We start from the raw sequence: 20,762 nt of genomic DNA, 5'->3' as shown, positions 1-20,762 counted from the left end.
TCTTTACTTCTTAACAAACTCTAGAATGGGAATCCCATTAAGTGGGACCGCAGTTGTTAATCTTATTCACTACCTCAAACTGCATTTGCTTCTAAAATAAAATTTATGATTCCCCATCTCTTCACTTCAAGGACACCCAGTCTCACTACTATGCTTACAGCATCCTTAGTAGATAAACAATTTATCTTTTGACCCACAACTTTGAGTAGAAAGCCCCAAGCATCTCTAATTACCACACCTAGTCCACCTTGTAAATGAAACAATCATCATAATTGACTTTAATGCTGCCTTCCTGGGGTGGAGACCAACTAACCAGAGATGAACCTCTTGGTGATTGGATTTGATCACCCCTTAATCCTTGGATCACTATCCCTAATGCAATATTCTTTGAAATTACTGCTATTGGATGTTATAAGACTTGGTTGAAAAACATTATTTATTCGGGTAAATGCAATTACGCAAGAAGTTTGCAAACCAAGATTCAATCCACTAGTTGTTTGTTTGTTCGTCTTTTATGTTTTTTTGCTTTTTCGTTGAATGAAATCATTTTCTTACCGAAAAAGATAATTAAAATTTGATTATGAAGATTTAAGACAAAAAAAATAAAATAAAAAAAAAAAGAAAGTGATTGACTTGTCCTCTTTGGGCAAATTAGAAATTAGTAAGGATATATTTGGCATTTCATCGATATGGTTGGTAGTCGACATTAACCTTCTTGGTTCCTTTCGTTGAAGCCTTCCTCCTCTATATAAACAACTCTTCTACTAAAAGTCTCTGCCCAAGTACAGAAACCAAGCTGAAGGCTGAAGCTTTTTCCTCTCTCTCTCTCTCTCTCTCTGCTAAATCAATGGCGGCCACTGCTCATTCACTTTTACTTCAAAACCCAAATCATTCCTTCACCATTTTGAAAAACCCCTATTCCAATATAGCCTTCCCTTCCCAGAGTGTGAACTTCATGACCCCAACCCGTTCGAACAAGTCCCTCTGCATCACCTGCACCACTCAAGTGCAAGATCTCTCCACCACGGCCCCTGCATCCCAGTCACAAGATCGTGTCTTCAACTTCGCAGCCGGTCCGGCGACTCTTCCCGAAAACGTGTTAAAGAAAGCTGAGTCGGAGCTCTACAACTGGCGGGGTTGTGGTATGAGCGTCATGGAAATGAGCCACAGAGGTAAAGAGTTTCTTTCTATTATTCAGAAGGCAGAGGCAGATCTGCGCGCTCTCCTGAATATTCCGGAAGAGTACGCGGTGTTGTTCTTGCAAGGCGGTGCCACCACCCAGTTCGCTGCGGTTCCGTTGAATCTGTGTAAACCAGAAGATCCGGTTGATTATTTGGTTACTGGGTCTTGGGGAGACAAGGCTTTTAAGGAAGCTCAGAAGTTCTGCAAATCCAATGTTATTTGGTCTGGGAAATCCGACAAGTATACGAAGATCCCTTCTTCTGATGAGTTGGAACAGAACCCAGATGCCAAGTATTTGCATATTTGTGCCAATGAGACGATTCATGGAGTTGAGTTCAAAGAATATCCCACCCCCAAGAACAAAAACAGGATCTTGGTTGCTGATATGTCTTCTAATTTCTGCTCGAAGCCCGTCGACGTTTCGAAATTCGGTATCATTTATGCTGGAGCACAGAAGAACGTCGGTCCATCTGGGGTCACCGTAGTGATTATCAGGAAGGATCTGATCGGAAATGCCCAACCCATCACGCCTGTGATGCTTGACTATAAGATCCATGCCGAGAACAATTCTCTTTACAACACCCCGCCTTGTTATGGAATCTATATGTGCGGTCTCGTCTTTGAAGATTTGTTGGCACAGGGTGGTTTGGTGGAGATTGAGAAGAAGAATAAGAAGAAGGCAGAGATTCTATATCAAACCATTGATGAGAGTGGCGGTTTCTACAGATGCCCAGTTGATAATTCGGTTAGATCGTTGATGAATGTTCCGTTTACCCTTGAGAAGTCAGATCTTGAAGCAGAGTTCATTAAGGAGGCAGCCAAGGAGAAGATGGTCCAGCTCAAGGGTCACAGGTCTGTCGGCGGGATGCGGGCCTCCATCTACAATGCGATGCCATTGGCAGGGGTTGAGAAATTGGTTGCTTTCATGAAGGATTTCCAAGCAAGGCATGCATGATGCAGCTATATACCTCAATCTAGTCCAGAATATCATGCTATGAGCTGATTTTTGTTGTTGTTTTGTTTGTTCTTCTTTTCATCTTCTCTGTTGCACTTCAATCTAGTCCAGAATATCATGCTATGAGCTCATTTTCAGTCAGATTTTGTTATGGGTGATTGTCAAATCTCCTCTATCACTGCTATAGTTCGGTTGAGTGTTCGTTCCTTTATATGATTTACAAAGATATATGAGAAACCCAATATTGAATTACCAGACTTTGTTGGTCTGCATGGGAAATTCTTGAACTGATACTTCTGTTGGTGGTAATCCTAATTCCTCCATCCATGGATCATAGAAGTTTATTACAGTTCCTTTCTTTTGGGTTCTTTTCTGGGGATCATGGCAGAGTTATGCTTATTTGCCTAATACATATTTCGAGTTGATTCAGCAAGGTGGATTTCAGCCATTTTGGCATGCCTAAATTCCAACGTACAAGAGAGAAGAACAAGTTAAAGCTGTAAGAGTTGGAAAAGACAACAAAACCCAAAGATTATTCATAGAGCAAATTTTTTGACAGAGCTGCAAGTATCACTTTGGTTCTTGAAGCCAGAACATTGTAATTTTTTCTTTTTCTTCTCGTTAAAATGTTCAATATCAGTTCTTAAAAAGGTAACTCTTCTGGATCAGCAACTGCGATAAGCAGAAAAATAAAAGAGAAAGCTACATCCATGGGCGCTCGAATGAGAATCACCCATGTACAAGATTGCAGCTTGGTGTGGTCTAGACCAGTCTGAGTTGTTAGTTTAGTCTGTGGTGTATTTGTGTAGTAGTGTACCTGAGGTGGAAGAGATGGATTGATCTTTCGGTGTTTGTTTCTTTGTTCTGGTTTCAATGAAATCTTTCCTGTGCTTGTTCCATTTAAGCAATAATTCTGGTTGCCTCTGATTTTGCCTCTCTATACAAGAGAACGAATATTTCAATCTAGCTTTGTTTCATATATTGTTTTTTTACATTGGTACAAGCTGGTTGAAGGACCTTTCTGCAAGAACTTGCCCCCCCTTTTATATGTTTTCATTGAATCCTGGTGACTTGGGTTAATCTTAATCTGCAAGGAGGGTTTTTCAATTAGAACCGCTTAGACCCTGTCTTTGAACGCCAAAAGAAACAATGTGGGTTGTTTGATTGAGAAATTCCACCATGGTGGATCTGGAGTCCCTGCTCAAGGTTGTTTTCATGTCCCCACAGAATTCCTCTCTTTGCCTTCAATCTATCTCTTTCACCTCAAGTTGGATGGCCAAGTTTGGGTTCATGGTCTCCATACTGCATGGCCTAGATGCCTCAAACCAGCTAGAAAACAGAACAAACATAACAGAAAACAGGAACAAAGACGGGAAGAAAAACAGCAGAGCTATACATCTACTTACTCATTCCAAATCCCAAATAATGATCTTTAGGTTGAAACTCTAGAAGCAGTTTAATTATTTAGGGTCCATTTGTTTTGGTTGGAAACTGGAATAGGGGTCTGGAATCCAAATCAGAAAAGCCAATTCCAACAGTTCAGTTGAGTGGAATTGAAGTCTGATTCCGATTCAAGGTGAAATGGCAAACCCCCGTTACAGGGAACAGCCATTCCCTCGAGGGAATGAGAATTTGATTCTAATTCTGAGGTATGTCAATTCTGGCCCAATTTAATTCCGATTCTGACTCTGACCGGAAATCAAACGGACCCATATAGTTAATGTCATCCACTCTCGAATTTTAAATTAGCCACGTGGCATGTACATTGCATTTGCAATGTGCCACATAGAAAGAAGAGATTTGGGAGACCCTAGAAAAGATCTGGGCAATTTCTGTGGTACATTCCATACCGTGGGAACCTTTTTTCTGGTGAGTAAAGTATAATTATTTTCTATTCAAGGAAAGCCAACAACCTTAGGACTATGGATCATCGTAAGGTCAGTGTACCCACGTGCACCCACCTCTGTCCCCACCCCTTTTTCATTTCTTTAGATGATTCTATTAAGATCCTGTTTGGTGTGTCTTTTCGTGTAGATTATTGGTTTTTTAGAAATTTGATAGTTTGTGTTTTGGTTTTTTCTCATTTGGTTGAGAAAATATTTATCTATCAAAAGCCATAGTCTCGAAAAGGCGTGAAAATTTTATTTTGAACTATTTTCAGAAAACTTTAAATCTTATACGAAAAGATATGCAAAAAAAATGTACTTCAAGCTGTTAAGATCTTGATGTAAAAATTCATATTATATTTTTATTATTAAAATTTTTAATTTTTTTTTTTAAATAATTCATCAAACGGCCCCCTAAAAACGTAAGCGGTGATGAATGCGCATACGTAATCTATATATTTCACAATATATAGATTCTCCAATGTTGCAAGAATTTGAGAGCAAAGCTTCTTTGGACAGAGATTTCCTTTTCATCTAAATTCTTCCAAGCGTCCTAACGGTCTTCCCTGCCTTGCAAGTTGCAACTATGGGTGGACACCATTAACAGATTACAGACCAAAGTCAAAAAGAAGGGTTCTTTGCAACGCAAAAGCCACAGATGGGCAACATGATAACCAAGATGGAACTTAGGAGTGTAAATGGATTGAATTTGAATTAGTTCTGGTAATATTCAAATTCGAATCCTATTAAAAAACTTGATATGGGATCGAAATCAATGTTTGAATTTGAATTTGATTAAATATTTAAATATTTAATTTAATTTGAATTTGACTGATTAATAATTTTAGGTAAAAATAAATATTTTATTTATATAAAGTATATAAATATATAAATATTTTATATATCATATATAAGAATTAAATAATCGATTGAATTCGGATATTTATTAAATCAGATTAGATCATTCAACTGATTATTATATTTGAATTATCCAAATTTGATTTAATTATGTCAAATCTCAAAATCAAAATTGGATTTCCAAATAGCATTAACACAATGACACTGCTAATTGAAACCACATCCAAGCAACTCATTTGATTATGTGAATTGGGTTTCAATAGACTTGTCCCATGGAGTTAGGCTATCAATGGCTCAGTTCTACCCGATAGGCCTGAACCGGATGAACTTATTGTAGCGACTCTAGTTCCATAATTTTCTTTTGATTAATAATCAGTTCCAATTCTTGCCTATCCTGAACCAATTCAAACTCAAAACCAATTATTTTATTAAATATATATAGTATTTTCTTATAATTTTAATCATATTTTTATGTTTGAAATGAAAATTTTGAGAGATAATAAATAAGATAATATTAGTTAAAATGCTTAATTTATTAACATATAAATAATTTAGTATTTTTTATCATTTTTATTAAGGTTTTATTATCCAAATTTAAAATTTAAGTTATTATTTAAACAAACATAGTTTTCTATATACCTAACTATTAACCGGCATGGTTCTAGGTACTTGATTTGTTCCAATTAATAATCAGTTCAGGACTAGTTCTACCTAGACCCAACCTTTTGGCAGGAGTTCAATCTTGCTACTAACACAGCCCCAACAAGCCATTAAATCGCACATTGGGAACATCTCCCCATGAGTGATAAGGGAGATGTTTCTAATGTATGGTGGCCTGTTGGGACAATCTTGAAAGTGTTTTGTTGACAGCAAATCCTCTCAACCCTCATGAATAACAAGAGAGATATTCCCAATGTGTAGCTATAATGACCTATTGGGACAGTGTTGGGAATGTTGTGCCACTCTTGCCCGTTATCAATAAATATCTTTACCTGATTCAATAATGACTTTTTCTAAGTCAAAATTATAAAATTTCAAACATCTTTTGTTTCCTTTCTAACATCATTTTGAGAAAAATAAAAAACAAAATGTCTACTTGGTCCATTAGCTTTTGCTTAAATAAGCATCAAACCCCTTTTTTTTAATTATATTTTCATTTTTTTAATGATGGGTTTTGAATTACTATTTGGTTTATTAAGGCCTTGAGAAATTGTCTACTGATCATTTATTTTATCAAAACCACACTTCTCAATGAAAACCTAAATTTATATATTCAGTTCTATCCTTAACCTTAATTGAAGAAATCCAAAAACAAATTGAAAAGTTGCTTTGGCGGGACCTCAAAACTGATGAATATCTATGACTTTTTTGGACTTTATGGGACTACACAATAGGGATAGTCAATCCCCTCTCTTACAACTATCTAGAGAATTTAAACAGATCAAATTGGAATCGGATCAGGCAGTATTTGAATTATCCGAATTCAATTCGATTATATCTAATCTCGAATTCAAAATCAAATTTTTGAATGCCATTGACACCCTTATCTAATACCCACTACTTGTTCCCACATCTTTATCCACATAACATAACAGTTGTGCATTGGGAATATTTCCCTTTTCATTCATAAGGAGATGTTCCCAATATACGATGTAGATGTGGAAACAAGTAGTGGGTAGAAGATCCAGAAGCTCTTATAAAATCTTTTAAAATACTATGAAAGTGACAAACAAGATTCCATTTTGATAAATCAGCTTTCTGGGCTGTAAAAGACACAATACAGTTAAGCCCAAAATGGAGGCTTTGTACTTTGGAGCCCTGAAAATACAAATCTTGAAGCTTATCCAAAGGCAACTAAATAACCTGGACTTGCTGGCTTACTACACTTCCACCTGTAGAATCTTACTCATTGAATTAGGCTATTAGTTTTGGGCCAGAACTCAGCACATGGATTGAAGGAGGTGGAATGCAGGGAAAAGTGGATTGCAGGTTTTGGCTTGTCTGCAATGCTTCATTGCAACAATATACGGAAATTTTTGTCCAAGCTATATGACATGTGAGTTTGCAGGTGTAACATGGCAGAGACAAAAAGAAATACAACTGGTGACAATGAAAGTTCAAAGTATCAATACACCTAATATATACATTTCATAAACATGCAGCATGTTCCACTTTTTCTTAATGTTTTTTATCTTTTTTTTTTCTTCAAAATTTTATAGGGTCCGTATTAGGCCTGATATCCCTGAAAATCATGGTTTTCAAAATTGGACCGGATGAATCAGTCAGGTGACCTATTTCGTCTTCCCCAAAACCAGATTTTCCTTCAAAATTATTGATTTTGGTCAGGGAACAGCTGAACCAGGTGATTAACCGTTTGAAACGGTTTTGACCATTTTCTTTTTTTTTTTTTTTTTGTCAGAATGGACTGAGCATTCGGTTCGAACGGTCAGACTGTTTGACCTGATAACCAAACCCCTGACTGGTTTGATCACCAATTCGATTTTAAAAACCATGCTGAAAATGATTAAAACCCGAAATATTTTTTATGAACCTAAAGATATGATACGATATACCCAATATAAAACATAGATAGGTATAATCTAGTGTTCATCATGATAGACCAATCTGTAATTGGGTTTAATGGGTCCCAATTATAATTGGAAATTATACTTACTACTTGCATTTAATGATATCACAAAAAAAATATAAAAGAGAAATAGGTATTAAATTGAGAGAAAAAACCAAAAGACCTTCAGCCATTACTAATAAGGCCATTTAATAATATTCCATACATCATTTCTGACGTAATTCTAAGAGCATAAGGATAATTATTTATCCCTTTTCAGATACCTGAACTAGAAATGTCCTATTGTCTTCAGGGTTTGGCCATGCCTCTTGAGTCTTGACTTAACGTAAGCAGTGATGAATGCAAACATATAATAATAACAAAATGCATGGAAGTTGGACTTTAGTCAATACACATGACTATGGTGTTCTTTTAATAAAATATCTTCTCTGGGATGTTTCTTCCACTAAAATATGCTCAAAAGAAGGTAGTGTTTGGTTTGACATAAAATAGGTTCTCTTATTTTCTACCAAACTAAATACAACCGAAGTGTATTATTTTAAAATTTGGTTAAAAAAGTCTTAAATAGACTTAATCCAAAGCTTTAAATAAAAATTAATTTTCTTTTTAATTTTGGTATATTATAAAGGGATCAAGGGGTGGGGACAGAGCAGTGAAGTCCACTGACCTCATCATCGAGATCCTCCCATAATGATAAAATTTTGGCGGGTAAAGAGCTTCTTCGGCATGACACGTCAATCCATTTAATCTCTTGTTTGTCTTTTAGATCAGCCCCACGAATATTGAGTGCAATTACATAATGTTTTTAATAATCGAAATTCTAATTATCATTGATATTCGAAAATCTAATTTCGAATTTGAGATTTGACATAATCGAATTGAATTCAGATGTGACCTGATTAGATTCGACCTTTTTTAATTCTTATATATAATATATAAAATACTAGAATGTTTTATATATATTAATTAAATTGTATAAATAAAATATTTATTTTATATATTTATTAATTATCTAAAATAATTAAATGATCGAATTTGAATCAAATCAAATATTTAAATATTTAATCGAATTTGAATTCGGATATTAATTTTCAAGACAAATTTGGGAATCCCCAGAATTCTAATCTGGGGTAAGGGATGGGGTTGGGATTTTTAGCCCCGTATTTGAGTTCAGAGTTGGAGACAAGGTATAGAAATGGAAAACCCAACCTAGCCCCGCCCCTGTCATTCCTGGTCACTTCATCCTTGCTACAAAATGGATGTAACATTTAGCCACTTTGTAATTTCGCCTTGGGCTTATTTCCTCACCAAAAGGTTCAGACTCTTGGGTTAAGACTTCATTCCAAAAGATTGCTGGTCATCCAATCCAACGATCTGTAACTCTTTAATCACTAGCCAAGTGTATGATTTTTCCCTCCAAAACAAAGCAATTACCACATAAATCTTTGACATGTAAGATTTTATTTTGGGAAAGTCTAAAATACCAGAAAGATATATGGTACCGGAAGAGCTTTGATCAATCAAAGCAATTATGTTGTTAACTTGGCACCAATTGTAAGGGCTAATGGGCTATAGCCCAGACACACAGGCCTCGTTCTTGGGCCAGGTTTTGGGCCGATGGCTTTAACACTTATAATATATAAATAACTGCAGGCTGGGCTGGGCTATAAATGATATCCCCAAGGCTCAGGCTCCATTTGGAAAGAGTAAAAATACAAATATGCTCATTGCTCCGTATTAATATAAATGCTGTCATTTTCATGAATTTTGCCTATTTGTATTTGCACTCTTCCCAAATTGAACCTCAGGCTGTGTTTGGAAACAACACAAATGGAGTGTAAATCCTGGATCAGGGTAAATTTGCACTCTGGTTCACCTTTGTATGTGTTTGGCAACATTACATTTATACATTGATAAATAACAGACTAATGCATATTTACATTGATAATAAGATGTAAAAGTGTGTCAATAAAAAGGAAGTAAATTTGCATTTAAGTAGGCTTTTGATAAAAAAAAAGCATATACTTTATTGGAATTCATATTTGCATCTCTTACAGCTAAAAGTCTGTTTGGTAAGAAGATAAATTTATCGGTGCAAAACTAACCCAACTTTACAATTTATATAAACCGTTTCACACTCTACATATTTGCATTATTTTCAAACGCAATCTTAGGCTCAATTTGAAAGAAGTATAAATACAAATATGTAGAATAAAAAACCTTGCATTTTGTATGCATAAATACAAAAGTCCACCGTTCCTGTATCGGTTTGTTCTATTAGAATTGGCACCTTATTTGACAGTAATACCACCCACATAAACGATTATACCATCTAAAAAATGTTGCATAAATGTGAAACCATAGACCTTTTTGAGCCTGCCTTTTGATGGTGCAAAATTAATCTCTACACCAATTCTCCTTCCAAAAACCATCACATTTTGATTCTTCAATTCCATACTTGGCATTTTTTAACCAGACATTATAATCAATATTTCATCCAAATACCTAATTGCATAAACTATGGAAAACATTAGATGAACAGAAAAAAAGTTTATCAGAAACAAATTTTGGGCTTTCTCCCATCCATCCTGAGAGGGAAATGAAAATGGCACCAGGCACTTTCTTGAAGAAAACCTCTTTTCATAGAGCAATCACCAAATTCAATTTGCAAAACTTCATACTCCAACAACCTTTTATTAAGACCAAGGTTTTTAAAACCGATCCAGACAACGAACCGGTTAGGGGTCTGGTTTCCGGGTCGAACAGTCTAATCGTTCGAACCAAACAAATGGCCCGTTCTAATAAAAAAATAAAATAAATAAAAAATAATCAAAACCGTTAAATGGTTCAGACGGTTCAACTGTCCGGATTAACAGTTTTCTAACCAAATCAATATTTTTTTTGACAAAAATCTGATTTTGGGGAAAATTCTGGTCCAAACGTTCGGTCTGATCCGGTTTTGAAAACCATGATTAAAACTATTCAATAGTTTATCTTCTATTTTCTCTTCCATAATCAAACTCAGTTTTAGAAAATGGTGACCATAGAACATGTGCTGACTAACCTAATTCTAAAACCACCAACTGGGGTTTTCAGAGTTCTTATATGTTCTCCCAAACTCTTTAAATATTGATCCTTTCTGAAAGCCATCATGGCCTACACCTGAGCTGTAGCTTAAACTTAAAGCATATTGATAGATTTGTGCAATGACTACTTGACAATTTTCTGAATTTAAAACCATCTGCTCTGATCAATTAACTGATTATAGGGTGTTAAATTTGAGCTGAGTACCTGACCTGTAATGATGAACAAACCTAGTAGATTTTTTTATTCTTCTTTTATTTTTTTTTCGCCCAGTAAGATCATCAACATCTGCAATTCAGAACTGCCGGAGTACATATACGACATACTATTACAACTTGAACTCGGATACAATTGGGCCACAAGCAAGTAAGCATCCGGCCACAACCCATTACAACTAACTACGGCTCCGTTTTACATGTCTTTTTGTGCGGTCTTTCAGCTGTTTATAAATTAGATAGATTATATCACGATTATTTTCTGTTTGATTCATAATAGATTTAGTTGCTAAAACTTGATGTGCCAAAAAAATACAAGAAATTCATTTTGGACTGGTTTCAGAAAGCTTTAAATAGAGTTTTTTGCATCTTTTTCACTTTATTCTCATGTAAAAAAATACAGAAAGACGCATGATAGCTGAATTAGCTTCAGGCTACTTAAATCTTCATGCAAAAATTCAATAGATCTTCTAAATATTAGTGTTAGTAAAGATCTTTCAAAAAAGACTTACCAAACAGCCCCTACATTATTGTTTCCAAGTAAATGAAGTGAAAGTTTGTAAAACCTCTTAAGTGATAACAGATGTACGTTGTCATCTAAAATTACAACAATGAGCCCAGCCCCTCGCTGACTTGTTCCATAAACAGAGCATCTGCCTTGAGGACTAATGATGTAGAGTCTACATGTATTGACAAAACTTCATATTATGGGAGTATTGGACAAAGTTCGTAGTATTGAACTTCTCAACCCACATTACCATGCAGTCCATGCTCACATCTTCTATCTTTAACAGGCTTAGGATGGTGTATTTCTTTTGGATATTCCTCATTGTGACTCCCCATTTTCCACTCGTGAGGGGCCTCTACAAGAGGTTGAGATTAGAGTGTTTTTAATTGGCTGTTGATTTGGTCAATTAAACCGTTGAAACTATCGCCTGGTCAAGATTTTGGGTTTGGTTCAAGTATAACCCGGAGAAATGCCAAAAATCACTGACATTGTCAAAAACCGTCCGATCCAAACAACTGGACCATTGAACTGATTAAGCTGGTGACTGTGTCACAGGTTGCATACATAGTATGCAAAATTCAGGAGGTCATAACTTTGCACTCTGAGGTTCAATTGAAATGTTTTTATGGTCTTGGGTAGCTTTTCAAGATCTATACATTTCAAGGAACCATAGGCGCCTTGCCCCGCTATTTTCATGAAAAAAAACCCTTTTTTAGCCTTAAATTGCAAATTTTAATATTTTATAAATAAAAAAATAAAAACTGAATTAAAAAAAGTAAGTTAAGTATAAAATAATACATATATAATATCTAAAGCATAATTATATATTATTTATTGATAAAATATGTATTTGTACATATATATATGCATATGCTGATGTGGCATATATATATATATATATATATATATTGCATATGCTGATGTGGCACGACTTGAACTGTTCAACCTGGTTGGTCGAATCGGTGACTGCGACCCAGAGCCAAAAACGGGTTGAACAGTCAGGGGTCAGGTTACCGGGTTGAGTGGTCTGATCGTTCAAACCAAACGGTCAGCCCGTTATCAAAAAAAAATAAAAAATAAAAAAAAAGAATTTAAAAAATAAGTCCGAACTTACTCTGTTCAGACTTCAAATACTAGACCAGAGGCCAGCAAGGATGGCATCCTCTACTGCCATCAACTCCCCATTTTCCACCACCACCGCCAATTGTGACCGGAAAACCACCCATTTCTGACGCGCTATGCTTAATAGCTTCGTTGGCCTCTGGAAAACCACATTAGAGAATCACCATTCCCTCTCCCTAACTAAGTCTCTCTCATCCATACCAAATCCCCATGGATTCCATATCTTAGCTAGCAAATCCAGCCCCAAACTCTTCGGTCGCAACCTCTGAGTAGACATTTTCGGCGGAGAACTGGCAGGTGGCTCGGCTGCTGAGACGCTAGTGAAGGGCAAGGATGGAGGGTGATTTGACCCGACCTCATAATAAGAGGACACGTGGACGTGACTCGACATAAGTGACAACTCATCATAACGAGCTCGGTACAACTCAGCGTAACGAGCTCGCTATAACCCAGCCTGACAGCTCGCTACAAGATAATACTCCATTACCTCGAACTAAGACTATCCCAAGTAGGGAGCACCCCGAGCTAAGACTCTCCTAAGTAAGGAGCATCCCGAACTAAAGACACTTCGGGTTAAGCTCGGTAGCTCCCTAACTAGAATAAGCTCACTCATGTCCAAGCCTAAGTAGGCTACCTCGGAGACCTACCTCGGGTAGAAGCACCTCAGTGCATCACCAGCAGGTCGATGTAAGGTAGCTCACTACAAAGCAGCTCGACGTATCGCAAGGGGTTTCCTACCTGACAACCGTATATGCCAAACTTGGAGACTGCACCCATGTGAGGTTGGGAAGCTCCTCGTAGTCGATTTCATCAGGGAGGTCCATTACCCAAGCTGGGTAGCCAACCCCGTTCTGGTAAAAAAGGCCAATGGTAAATGGCGCATGTGCGTCGATTATACCGACCTGAATCAAGCTTGCCCGAAGGACTGCTTCCCACTTCCCAAGATAGACCATTTGGTGAATGCGACATCAGGGCATGAGTTGTTGAGCTTCTTGGATGCTTACTCGGGCTACAATCAGATTAGAATGGACCCTACTGATGAGGAAAAAATGGCCTTTATAACCGAACTAGGCTTGTACTGCTACAAGGTCATGCCCTTTGGGTTGAAAAATGCCAGGGCTACTTTTCAAAGACTTGTAAACCGATTGTTCAAGCCGTTGATCGGCAAAAAAGTAAAGTGCTATGTAGACGACATGGTCATCAAAACCCAATTTTTGAATGATTTAATAAAAAGATCTGCATTATGTTTTTGAAATTTTGTGCAAGTTTAACATGAAATTAAACCCGAACAAGTGCATTTTCGGTATCACCTCGAGTAAATTCTTAGGTTATATCGTCAACCGACGTGGCATTGAGGCCAACCCTGATAAAATTAAAGCCATCTTAGATATGAGACCACCCCGGAAATTGAAGGAGGTTCAGAGGTTAAACGACCGCATAGCCGCTTTGAGTCGCTTCATGTCTAAATCAGTAGATCGCTGCCTGCCTTTCTTAAAGGAAATTAAAAGAAGCAAGGACTTCGAATGGACTGAAGAGTGCCAACTCGCTTTTGACGAGCTCAAAAGGTACCTCGCTAGGATCCCGATGTTAGCCCGACCCGAGTAGGGAAGTATTTTGGAGTTGTACCTCTTCACGAGTGACGAGGTAGTCAGCTCGGTACTGATAAAAGAAGTAGATCGGGTCCAATGACCCATCTATTATGTTAGTAAAGTGTTGCATGAAGCAGAGACAAGGAATCCAGAGATCGAAAAGTTGGCATACGCGCTATCTGTTGCAGCTCGGAGACTTTGACCATACTTCCAAGCTCATACGATCGTCGTCATCACCAATAAGCCTTTGAGGCAATTCTTGCTCAAGCCCGAGGTCTCCGATAGGTTGACGAAGTGGGCCATCAAACTCAGCAAGTACGACATCCAGTACAAGCCACGAACTGCTATCAAGGCCCAAGCCTTAGCTGACTTTGTTGTGGAATGCACTTTCAGCATCGAAGTCCCTAGGTCAGACGAGCCTGAGCATAGCGAGGAAGCTTCAACCAGCACGACCTCTCTCCTGGTTAGACCGAACCCGACCTGGGATGAGAAGCCCAGGATCCTCCATGTGGATGGCTCATCAAATCAACAGGGTAGCGGGGTTGGAATCGTTCTGTATGGGCCAAGAGGTGTGAAATTGGAGTATGCGCTACGCTTCGAGTTCGCTGTGTCCAACAATGAAGTGGAGTACGAGGTGTTGATAGTCGAGCTGACCCTAAAGAATGAAGTAAAAGCTAAGCACATCGTTATCTGTAGTGACTCCTAGTTCATGGTCAACCAGGTCACCGGCGAATATGAAGCTCGCGAGCCAACCATGGTCGCCTACTTAACCAAAGTCAGAGAGGCTCTGCTCAACTTCCAGTCCTACTTCATTAAGCAGATCCCGAGATCCGAGAATGTTGAGGCCGATGCCCTGTCCCAATTAGCCAACACAAGCAACAACACCATGAGAACCATGTACATAGAGAACCTACCTCGGCCTAGAATTCTCGAGGGGGGGGGCGGCAGAGGAGGTTGCTCCTGTCGTACAAGCAGAGCCGAGTTGGGTTGATCCACTCGTGAGCTACCTGCTACATGGGACCCTCCCTGCAAATCGTAATGCTACCAGAAAGGTAGAGCGTTAGGCAGCCAAATACGTCATAATAGATAAACGGATGTATCAAACATCCTACACGCTCCCTTATCTGCGTTGCTTACGACCTTCTAAAGCCGAGATCGTGCTCCACGACACTCATGAGGGCTTGTGCGATGGACACATGGGGGGCAAGGCTCTTGCCCAGAAGACGCTATGACAAGGATATTATTGGCTAATGATGAAGGTAGATGCGATTGAGTTCGTGAGAAGGTGTGACAAGTGTCAGAAACATGCCAACATCCACCACCAGCCCATTGCCGACCTAAAGTACCTTACTAGCCCATGGCCCTTTGCACAGTGGGGGATCGATATACTCGGACTATTTTCACCAGCGACAGGACAGAGGAGGTTCTTAGTGGTAGTAGTTGATTATTTCAGTAAGTGGGTGGAAGCTGAACCTCTCACAACGATCACAACGTGAAGTGTGCAGAATTTCTTCTAGAAGAATATAGTTTGCTGTTTCGGACTACCCCGAGTGCTCATCTCTGATAACGGCAAATAATTCGAGGACATTAAGTTTCAGAACTAGTGCAAAGACATGGGAATGCAACAAAATTTCACCTTGGTGGTGCACCCTCAAGCGAATGGTCAAGCAGAAGTCACAAACAGAGCCATTCTCTACGGACTAAAGGCATGTCTAGCCCGAGCTAAGGGACTATGGGTAGACGATCTGCCCAACGTACTATGGGCTTATCGAACCACAGTGAAGACCGCAATGGGCGAGAACCCTTTCAACTTAACTTACGGTACGGAGGTAGTGATCCCAGCCGAGATTGAGGTCCCTATGCTACACCAAGAAGGGAGACTAACAAACTAGAAAACCTGAGCTGAGGACTTTAACCGCGACCTCAAGGCGAATGCTAATGAACTTATGGGGGAGAAAATGACTCGGGTCCCCCCTATTTATAGCCGCAAGGTCAGGGGATCAGTGGTCGAGATCAAGGAGATCTGAGGGTTCCTGAGAAAATCGGTTGCATGACCCTCGAGGTCGAAATCAGTTTAGCACATTTTTTGGCGTTCGCAGTCTATAGATTGCGTGACATTCGCGCGTAAACCGCATGCGACCTGGATTATACTTGGTTGAGCTGAGCAGCCATACTGGTCCGACCAATGAACTGTTTGACTGGACGGCCTGAAACTTGAGCCAAATCCACCCGTCACACCATGAACTCCCTATACCAGGTCAGGACCCCTGGCCCGAGGAGTGGGGGGCAATTGATGGAGGGTAATTTGGTCCGACCTCATAATAAGATGACACGTGGACGTGACTCAACATAAGTGATAACTCAGCATAACGAGCTCGGTACAACTTAGCGTAACAAGCTCGCTCCCATCCTGACAGCTCGCCACAAATGGCAGCTCACCACAAGATAATACTCTGTTACCCCAAACAAAGACTCTCCCAAGTAGGGAGCACCCCGAGCTAAGACTCCCAAGTAAGGAGCATCCCAAACTAATGACATTTCGGGTTAAGCCAGTTAGCTCCCTAACTAGAATAAGCTCGCTGCTGTCCAAGCCTAAGTAGGCTACCTCAGAGACCTGCCTCGGGTAGAAGCACCTCGGTGCATCACCAGCAGCTCAGTGTAAGGTAGCTTGCTACAGAGCAGCTCGGCGTATCTCAGGGGGTTTCCTGCTTGACAACCGTACCTACCAAACTTGGAGACTGCACCCACGTCTCTCGCCTAGTGGCGTCGTGTCTGCCAACACTGGAGCAATCACCTTTGCCTGCCAGCTCAGCTCTGACAAATAACGGCCAACCACTCCAAGCCGTTATTTGACAGTTGGTCGCCGCAACAGAGATTCAGAGGCAGTTGCACTTGACATGTAAGAATACTAGTATATAAGGACCCCGACGCCCTGGGGCGAAGGTATTGCATGATCATCACTCTAGCTCTTTAATTTCTTTGCAACTCTCTCTCTCTCTCTCTCTCTCTCTCTCTCTTTCTCTCCCAGCTTTCAATCCGGTTACTAACTTAACCATCGGAGTGTTCCTACCCGGTGATCCCCCCAGGTTCCTTCATCTTCTTCCTCACAGGTATCTCTCATCCGTCGCCAGATAGGAGAGCAACCACTTCCAGCTAGGAGTGACCAGATCGCGCACCATCAGGCGGCGACATTAAAACTTACCTCATCGAATGGAAGCTGGACAACTGCAATCCATGCGGCGACACTATTCCACTCTACATGATTGGAGAGTTCAACCTCCCGCTTGACATTATCGACCGTCGGGTCACTAAGATGAAGGTGATCTCCCTGTCCAATGTGGCCACCGACATCGGTCAAACCCTAAAACCCCACGAGTACATTGGTATGGTACGCCGGGAGGTGCTCGATGCACACCTCTGTGACCGTGCTGCGAAGTCGGGTGCGACGATCATCAAACGGTTCGAACGATTAACCGATTCCCGGTTTTTTTCTGATTCGACCATCAGGTTCGATCCGGTTTTGAAAACCATGTTTAAAACACTGCTCGTCTCAAAAACTCATGATTCAAAGGTTAAACCGGGGACGAGACCAACACAATCTATCATATTTCTGTCATCAAAACGTCTAACCTTGCAAATGGTGAAAATCAAAACTAAATTCAGATCAGGTTAAACATGCACACGCATTAGTTTTGGAAAGGTTTGAAATCTAAAGAGTGTAGGGAAAGGGTTAAGTCTAGGGGCACCTACCTAAAGATAGAGCGTCATAACTGTGAATCTAGATCTGCTATTAAGTAGTAATCCAATCACATTATCAGTTTTCCCAAGTCCCAATCTCACGTGATCCCTTTCACTTGAATGTTTCAAGCACTAGCCACTTTTTTATATGAAAATTTTATCATTTTGGGTTGATTGGGGTTAAGGTTTCAAAACATTAAAAATTCAAAAAGGTTTATATCTTGAGCTATGATGTAGGAGTTCTAATCTAGGAGATTCTCAGTAGATGATCAATGGAAAAGGGAAAACAACAACAAACCATCTCAAGGAGAGCCACTCCCAAAACATTTAAGTCTCTTATTGCTTTGTTTGGTTTGATAGAAAATAAGAATGAAACAGAAATTGAGGGAAACTTGTCAAGGAATTTTGTGGACCTCCAATGACAGCCTAATTAGTGAACAAGTTCAGTCAGGATTAATCACCTGTGCACTCTTCCTAATCAACTTCACACTACAGGAAAATGGAGCTATAGCTACGGTCAAAAAATCTGTAGCTAAAACATGGGATATAACGACAGACAATTTGATGTCCATGGCAAAAAGTTGAGCTTTAGCTACAGACAGTTTGTCTGTGGTTAAAAGTTATTCTATCTGTGGCTAAAAGATATTTATAGCCACAGTTATAATGTATTCGTAGCTATAAGTTATGAAAGCAAAATTGACCTTTAGCTATGGACAATTTGTCCGTGGTTTAAAGTTGTTCTAGCCGTGGCTAAAAGATATTTATAACCACGGTTATAATGTATCTGTGGCTATAAGTTACAAAAGCAGAATTTGAGCTTTAGCTACAGACAATTTGTCCGTGATTAAAAGTTATTCAGTCCTTGGCTAAAAGATACTTATAACCACGATTATAATGTATCTGTGGTTATAAGTTACAAAAGCAAAAGTTGAGCTTTAGCTACGGACAATTTATCCGTGGTTAAAAGTTATTATATCCGTGGCTAAAGAGCAATTTATCACTATAGCCATGGATAACTAAAATTTCGTGGCTATAATTACGAAGTTAATCATCTTTAGATACAATCATTTTATTCCTAGCTCATAAATAATAATCATATAATATTCATTTAAAATATTTATTATTTATTAATTACTTTTTTATAGTAAATTAATAATTAAGAATTTATTATAAGTAAATGAATATATTAATAATTAATAATTAACAAATTATTAGCTCATTATATTACATAGTAATAATAATTAATGATTTCTATTTAATAATAATTAAACTATAAAATGAATTATTAATAATTTCATAAGTACATTAATAAAAGGAAAATAATTTCTAAAGTATAAATAAATAAGTATTAATTATTATTTGATTAATTAAAACTAATCATCAAAAATTAATTTAATTATTTAATTAAATTAATAATTAATAGAAAATAATAAACTAAATATGAAAACCACTAATAGTAAATTAATTAAATAACTATGAATGAAAACAATATTTATGATTAAACTAAATTATTTAAATTCATAAATAAATTATTAATAAAGTAGTAGTTATACAATATAGATAAGCAATTATTAATTATTAATTTATTAATTAAATAATAACAAATAATTTATTTAATAAATTATTTCAACCACTTTAGCAATTTCTTTGCCTCAAAGTGTAATTTTTAACTTTTTTTATTTGTGAAAGATGAAAAACTAAAATAAAATATAAATAAATCAATATGTATATATATATATATATATATATATATATATATATATATATATATATATATATATTTCAAAACAACATTATTTATTTATATATAATAAAACATATAACACTAACCAATGTTTAGAAAGTTGGATGAGACCAGCTAGTCATATTATTGTTAAACCATGACCCAACCCTTAACCAATTTGATCATACACCTAACCCTATTTACTCCAAAAAAAAAAAAAAAAAGCCAAAACCATCAACCAAACTGGTCTAACCCATTGGGTAACTTTTTTGCTACCTATGTTTTTAAAGTACCGAAGGCACCTTACCTTGCTATTTTTGCCATAAAACAAGGGTGATCATTTTAACAAGTTGAAAAATTTTGCTCTTGGACCTAGATTTTGTGTTTAAGCCTTGGCCAAGGCTTGGGCCCTCAATAGAGCCCCAAATTTTAGGGTTGGGCATAAGCCTAATACTTTAAACCCACCTTGGGCTTAACTTGACCCATATATATTTAATTATATGTATATTATGGATAATACATATATGTTATTTTGTATTACATAGAAATAGGGCATTCAATGGGTCAGGTTCGACGTGACGAACCCAATGTTCATGAACTGATTAGGTTGGTTATGATTCTAGGAATCGGAACCAATGAGTTGACTCTGGTTCTAGATATATTGTCTCGATTATTATTATTTTGGAAACAGTTCCACCTAGTCCTTAACCGATTCAAACCCGACCCAATAGTCAAATTTCTTCACTTCTCCCCTCTTAGTTAAACTTTTTTGTGTTGCAACATTATCTTATTCAGGTCATGGTGACCAAAATCTAATGTTCAGTCTATAACACCAATGACCAACCATCCCCATTGACCTTTATTCACTAATGACATAGAGACAACAAACACACTACAACCAAAGGCATGGGTCATGGCATATTTGGTGTTTCATTTTTCATCTTAAAAAGCAAATGCCATGCCATAAACAATGAAAGCTAGGGGTACTCAAACTTGGTTACTGAAATGAAAACCAAATCAAACCAAACTAAATAAGCAAATTTAGTTTGATTTATTTGATTCTTGGTTTGATGGTGGCTTAGTTGGTAGGATCTCTAGTAGCAAAGACCTAGGGTCAAATTTCGTTGCCACTAGGGTTAGGAGATAATAGCAATATATATTATTATACGTATTAATAATAATATATTATTCACGAGTTTATAAATACTAATATAAGTGGGTCCAAACCGAATCAAAACCTGAACCAAACTATATTAAATTTAGTTTGGTTATGACATCTAGTTCGGTTCAATCCGATTCATAAGAATGGATAAAT

General features: G+C 37.8%; 1 protein-coding gene across 1 annotated transcript; it reads left to right on the top strand.

Annotated features, from left to right (window-relative positions):
• The first annotated feature begins 738 nt into the window (after positions 1 to 738).
• LOC148871504 (phosphoserine aminotransferase 1, chloroplastic-like) lies at positions 739 to 2,278 on the top strand. The gene has a single exon (XM_088969492.1). The coding sequence runs from the start codon at positions 848 to 850 to the stop codon at positions 2,135 to 2,137; it is 1,290 nt and encodes a 429-aa protein (XP_088825618.1). The 5' UTR covers positions 739 to 847; the 3' UTR covers positions 2,138 to 2,278.
• The last annotated feature ends 18,484 nt before the right edge of the window (positions 2,279 to 20,762 follow it).

This window comes from Nelumbo lutea, chromosome 2, assembly GCF_056320005.1.
Source record: "Nelumbo lutea isolate HS-2025 chromosome 2, American lotus-T2T, whole genome shotgun sequence".
NCBI classification, from domain to species: Eukaryota; Viridiplantae; Streptophyta; class Magnoliopsida; order Proteales; family Nelumbonaceae; genus Nelumbo; species Nelumbo lutea.
The sequence above is the reverse complement of the archived record's forward strand: the minus strand, read 5'-3'. Positions and strand labels throughout refer to the sequence as shown.